The sequence below is a fragment of the Pectinophora gossypiella genome, chromosome 19 (genome assembly GCF_024362695.1).
Source record: "Pectinophora gossypiella chromosome 19, ilPecGoss1.1, whole genome shotgun sequence".
NCBI classification, from domain to species: domain Eukaryota; kingdom Metazoa; phylum Arthropoda; class Insecta; order Lepidoptera; family Gelechiidae; genus Pectinophora; species Pectinophora gossypiella.
In genome coordinates, this window is record NC_065422.1 from 6,714,450 (window position 1) to 6,720,992 (window position 6,543).

Consider the following 6,543-nt stretch of genomic DNA (forward strand, 5'->3'; position numbering starts at 1 on the left):
TATTATTTTGGTTTACCCACCTACATACTTACTTTTTAAACCTCGTTAAAGTGAGCATAATCGGAGCGATGTCACTAACTTTTCCATAAAATTTTAGTCTCAGGGAAGAAAGGTAAGGTGATGGAGAGACGCATCCTGAAGGACTTCCAGATAGGCATCGTGGAAGGCATCATCAAAGACGTCATCTCCAGAGAGAGCAAGCCAAAGGATGTCTTCAGCCAGATTGCTAAGGCTATTGTTAGACGAGGAAGCACTGACAGGTGCGTACCTATTCTTGACACATCTTTACAAACAACTGTACCTACGAACTTTTCAGAGCATATAAGTAGTTTTGTTATCAACTTACAAGTTATGTAGTAATTTTGTATGCTGTTTGAGTCTTTTCAAATGCTTACATACAAAAAAATCACTAGTTCCATAAACAATTAAATCAGAGAGACAGAAAAGAGTTCCACTTGTTGTAATCTTGAGACACCATTTGGTCTCATACAGTCTCATTAAAATCATAATACTCTTCAGTTCAGTCTCTAATTTAGCTTTGTTAACGAAAACAACACCTTAACAGCAAGAAACGTGACTGGAATGCGATGGTCCGCACCAACACAGTCCGTCGCGACCCCATCGGTACCACGGAGGCCCAGCTGACCAAGCGAAGCAGACAGTCTTTGCGAGCACACATTCTTGAGAACGTCCAGGCTCGTACTATAGATCCGCAGAAACTCCTCGGTAAGTTATGGTTTACACAGGTTGGTATTAGTTACTTTTATATCCCAACGTCAAAAAGAGGGCATGGAAGAGCCCCGCCACATGGTTAACGACGGTCCAAAAGGACCTGAAACAATTAGATCTGGACGCCAAACTGGTCCAAAACCGACCAACCTATAGAAATAGGATAAGGAGAGCCGAGAGAGAGAGAGAGAGAGAGAGGTGTATTATTTACTTTTACTTTAAACCTGAGGCTTAAGCTGTCAACTTAACAACCATCTTTTCCAAACTTAATCTTAACAAAATATCCTAAAACTGTCGTAACGTTTGGACATTGTCTCTTTCAGCTAAGAAAGATATGATGAGGGGAATTTGAAAGCACCAGATTTCAGAAAAGAATACAGCCTAACTACAGTCAAATGCCACTGATAACTCATTTTCTTCCTTTTCGCCTATCTTAGGAGAGTGGCGGAATATTAGTGCAAATTTGACTTACTTTATTATTTACCATTTTTAACCAGAATACAACCCGAAGCTGAGTGACGTGACTCCGACAACGCGCGTGGCCTACGCCAAATTCATGAGGAGCAAGATCAAGTCAGACTTCAAGGCGCGGGAGTTAGCTCCGAGAGGATCCGAGTCCGAGCTTGAAGATGAGGTCTTCGAGACACCCACCAGACACGCCGCCAAGAGACGCAGTGGTGAGTGAAGCAGATGTTATCACTTTGTGAGCGCGTTTGTAGGTTTTGTTAGTGTTTGAATGAATGTATAGGTACGTGAGAAGTAAATTATTTTAATAGTAATATTATAATGAATGGGGTTAGTATTTTATCAAAGTGATCTTTTAACTTGAGCATTTTCCAGTTGGAATGTTTCAATTTTTCTGCAGTTAATTGTTTTTTAGTAAGACTGATTTAGTTTTAAAACAATTGATGTTCAAATTACACTACACATTTTATGTAAGAACTGGCGCCCGTAATACCCAACGGATTGGGTCGAGTCACAAGAAATTAGAAGGAAATGCCTGTTTAAAATGAAAATACAATCAGAAAAGCAAATAAGGAACTAATTCAATATTCGAACAGATTCTAAAACAAAACGTGCTCGATTGAAACCCGCCACAATATCAATCCAATCTCGTAAACAGTTCCGCGTCTGGTATAATTGAAATATGCGCGTGTGATAGCGATTCTTCTGTTTACTCCAGCTCTTATTAATTTATTTTTTAAACATTAACAGTGTTACTACAAAACACAAACTAAAAATAAACTAGGTTTGAAATAGTATTTCGCGCCACGAAAGAAGTCGGCGGATTTTAATGAAACTAACTTGGCAAGTCATAATAAGGCTATTAGCCGTAAAAACACCTCCACCAACCCGCAGTGGAGCAACGTGGTGGAGTATGCTCCATACCCCCTCCGGTTGATTGAGGGTAGGCCTGTGCCCAGCAGTGGGACGTATATAGGCAGTTTATATATAACCGGCATGCGTGTATGAAACGATTGATAAATGTGGAGGAAGTAAGTTTTTTTTTTTTTTTTTTTTTTTTTTTTTTTTTTTTTTTTTTTTTGACGTGACTTATTGTAGATTTGCCGCAGATGGCATTAACTACTTGGCCGGACAAATGGGGAGCGCTGAAGGCTCTCACCCGGTACAACGTTTAAGACAACAGGCCTGAGGGTGCCCAGTTGGGCGCGAACCTCGGCTCAGGGCGTCGTCTGAGAGGAAAAATATTTGAAAGAATTAATCGACCCTAGTGGGTCGATAGCGATAAGCGCTGAATGAGGGAAATCGTCGACCACGCCGGCGGGGTCGGTATCGGGGTCCTGAAGTGTTTGGTGTCGCGAGCTGATTGGCTGCCTCTATGGCTAGAGTAATCGGGTCGTCGGGATCGTATATTACGTCCTTCGGACGCCGATACTTTTCAGTACCGTCCCTAAGCGGGATGTATTCGGAAGCCGCAACTACCAGGGGATTTGGGTGGTGCGGAGCAGAATCGAAAAAACGTTTGGAAGCTAATTTGAGCCACTGGGCAATGGTTGGCAGACCTAGGTCAATGTGCAGATTTTCATTGCGAAGGAACCACGGAGCTCCCGTGGCTTTCCGCATGAAACGATTTTGTATTACCTGTAGACGGTGGATTTGAGAGGGACTCGCATGAGCGAAAACTACCCCTGCATAGGTCATGATCGGACGGATGCAAGTCGTGTAGATTTTCACCTTATTCCTAAGGGACAATTTACTTCGCTTGTTAAGAAGACAGTGAAGACGGCCCATTACAAACGCGGCGCGATCGCGCACACGTTTGATATGGGCCTTGAAAGTAAGACGTCTATCTAAGACTACGCCGAGATATTTGACTTGCTCCTCCCAAGGGATCGGCTTGCCAAACATCTTAATGATTTTAAGTTGACGGCGTGACCGTGGCGTGTTATAATAGCCCTTTGAAAAGTACACCGCTGCACTTTTCTCCGGGTTTACCTCGATTCTCCATTTGCGAAACCACTTGCCCAAGGCATTGGCCGCGCGTTGGAGGATTCCGGTCATCATAACTCGACCACGGCACGAAGAATAGATGGCTGTATCATCCGCAAATAAAGCTAATTCGGTATTAGGGGATTTGGGAATGTCACTAGTATACAATGAAAATAGTAAAGGGGAGAGGACGGAGCCTTGTGGGACTCCGGCATGTATCGGGTGCGGTGACGAGAGCGTCCCTTCTACGCGGTAGCGAAAGGTTCGATTTGAGAGGAAGTCTCGTATGATGTGCACGAGACGGTCTGGCACTCCCAGTGAATAAAGCTTGTAGATCAAGCCGTTGTGCCAGACTTTGTCGAACGCTTTCGCCACATCGAAGAAGAGCGCTCCCGTAGCGACAGGTTTTTTTAAGTTTAATCTACTGGAGATATGTTCAACAATACGGTGCACTTGTTGAACGCAGGAGTGTTTGGTTCTAAAACCAAACTGCTCTGGTGGAATAAGACTATTGGATTCGGCGTAGTCCCGTAATCTAGCAAATATGAGCCGCTCATAAATCTTCCCCATGGTATTGAGGAGACTTATAGGGCGGTAACTGGAAGGTTCGTTTTTAGGAGGAAGTAAGAGAAGTGTGTCAGGATCGAAGCAAATGGAATTCGATAGTCTCTGCTTACCCCGGTGGGAAATGGGCGTGAGTTTATAAAAATGTGTTGGTCTGATATTAAATGTGTTCCTCTAGTTATTAAATAACATGTATTGTACTTATACCCTCATTGATTAAAAAGGTTTTTCTGTTGTCATTTCTTCTCTTCAGCCATAACACCTTGCGAAATGACGTAAATTCAATAATGTTACGTTGACCTTCAACAAGTTTATCCATGATAATGACGTTGAATAAATGATTCTGAAAAATTTTTTTTTGTTTCACAGCTCGATCGTTCCGCAGTCGAACCCCAATACCGGAAAACTCTGATGACGAAGGGTTGAAGGATAACGAAATACGAGTGGAAGCCGATATCGAAGACAAAGGTAACAAAAGAAAGTATCATAGTACAACGGATATCATTTATCTAAAAAGCGCAATGAATCTTCAAAAAGACTTGTAAAATCAGCATAAAATAACGACCTCCGTGGTCCAGTGGTTGAGCGTTGGGATTCACGATCCGGAGGTCCCGGATTCGAATCCCGGTGGGGACATATCACAGAAATCACTTTGTGATACCTAGTTTGGTTGGAGCATTACAGGCTGATCACCTGATTGTCCAAAAAGTAAGATGATCGGTGCTTCGGAAGGCATGTTAAGCCGTTGGTCCCGGTTACTACTTACTGATGTAAGTAATAGTGCAGTAGTGCCATGTCAGGAGTCTTTGCGGTTCAATAGTAACTCTGACACCAGATTCGATGAGATAGGCTATTGATCTATGTATTATGAATTAATTTGATTCTTGCACTATTTTTATCCTCTCTGGCAGTTTCAGCATAACTAACCTTCCAAAAATGTATTAGTTAGAGTGGCTTCTTTACGATTTTTATTTCAAATTTTGCATAGCTAGGTCCCTAGGTCATTCATATTCAAGAATTACGAATGAACAAAGGCAATTGTTTGTCTGCAGGTTCAGAAGGAGGCTCCGAGCAGACGAGACCTCTACAATCTTCATCTCAAGAACCATCAGAGCCTAGCACTCCAGCCTTTGACCCCATCAGCGACAAACGTCTTCCACCACCACCGCAGTTCGAAACCAGAGAACATATTATACAAATTGAAGAGCCTGACTCTCCATCCATCACTTCTCCATCAAAGACCCTCTACATCACCCAAGAAGAGGATGAAAAACAGCAAAAACCTATCACTCCAACGCCGAGTCAACGGTCTTCTTCAGAACAAATTTTGTCAGCTTCAGCTCTAGACAGCCAGTATAAAGAAACGACAGCTTCTGCGTCTGACAGCAGAAAGCTGGTCACCCCTGAACCAAGTTCCTCTGATGGTAAGACTAGAGAAGGTAAGAAAGACTCTAGATCAAGTCTAGCTTCTCCGAGGTCCTCAAGAGTCAGTCCTACTCCCACCCCATCACCAACTCCATCAGCTGCTAAAACTGATAAAGGAAAGTCAAAAGTGACGGGTAAAATCGTCTCAGGGTGGTTGTAGTTTAGCTGTAAGATAAATCGACCAAATATTTGACGTATTAGTGAGATGACAAATGCCTTATTTAGGAGCAATAATTAGGTTTAAGTAGATCGTCTGATTAAGAAGAGTGTTTTAAAGATTACCCAGATTTTATATGCATTAATCACTTTCTCCATAAAAAGTTTTTAAAACTCTATGCCCCTAATACAAAACAACATAAGATATATAATAATTCCATTTGTTTGTTCTTATTTTGAGCGTTTTAAGTTTTATTTTTCCAATCTTATAATTCGTTATCCAAATTATCTACGTAGATTTAACAATTGTGTAGATTTTTCATTTGTACGGGTTATACTATAAGCGTATAAGACATTGTTGTCCTGTGTTATGTTACTATTTAAAAATAATAATAACTTAAGTAGTAAATTATGCTTTTTGAAATATTTTTATATAAACTTCACATCTTGGTATCTATTTTTGTGAGCATGTTTTGATGACAAGAAACAAGCCAGTTTTGAAATCATTTATTATTACTTACATATTATTATCTAAGTATTGCATTTCAATAGGATATAAATAGGTACTTACTTGTCTCGTAATAGGTACCTCATACGCTTACAAAATAATGAACCTGCTACAAATACATAATAAGATTGAAAACAGTCTTTCCTACTGGGGTGGATAGACACCACACAAGTCGTAAGCAGATAACTACGATAATTAGCCATAGAATGTAGAATAATACCACGTATCGAACGGTAACACTTCGCCCCGCACCGACTCGTATCGGGCGTTGAGCCAGATTTACCTCACCCCCTCTAGTAGGGCTATCATGCGCAACGTGATAAAATTTTGTCACGGTCAATTTAGAAAGAAAGAAAGAAAGAAACGTTTATTATAAAGGAACACCACAGTAACAAATACAAAACAAATATATAATATAAAACACAGAGTTACACACAACTTACAATCAAACAAAACACATAATAAAAACAACATACACGAGAAATACAAATAATTGAGTGTATGGTCAACGATGGTGGTGGTGTCCTTTATAAAAGGGCCTCACTCAGCACAAGCCGCGGCGCTAGCCACGACGCTGGTATTCTGTGGACCCTGCTAAGTGAGGCACGGAAGCCGTGTCTCCCACAAATACGGTTAAGGTAATTTACGGTTTTACGGTTTAAGAAATGTATTTCTCCAAAAGAATACAATTCACGCGTAAATGCTATTAG

General features: G+C 41.1%; 1 protein-coding gene across 1 annotated transcript in view; it reads left to right on the forward strand.

Moving 5' to 3' along the window:
* LOC126375449 (transient receptor potential protein) overlaps window positions 1–5,558 on the forward strand; it is a 44,618-nt gene extending 39,060 nt beyond the window's left edge. Inside the window, exons 17-21 of the mRNA XM_050022371.1 lie at window positions 98–260; window positions 566–726; window positions 1,227–1,406; window positions 4,114–4,212; window positions 4,797–5,558. Of these exons, the coding sequence (XP_049878328.1) occupies window positions 98–260; window positions 566–726; window positions 1,227–1,406; window positions 4,114–4,212; window positions 4,797–5,329 (1,136 nt within the window). The 3' untranslated portion in view covers window positions 5,330–5,558. The remainder of the gene's footprint in view (window positions 1–97; window positions 261–565; window positions 727–1,226; window positions 1,407–4,113; window positions 4,213–4,796) is intronic.
* Window positions 5,559–6,543: the final 985 nt, after the last annotated feature.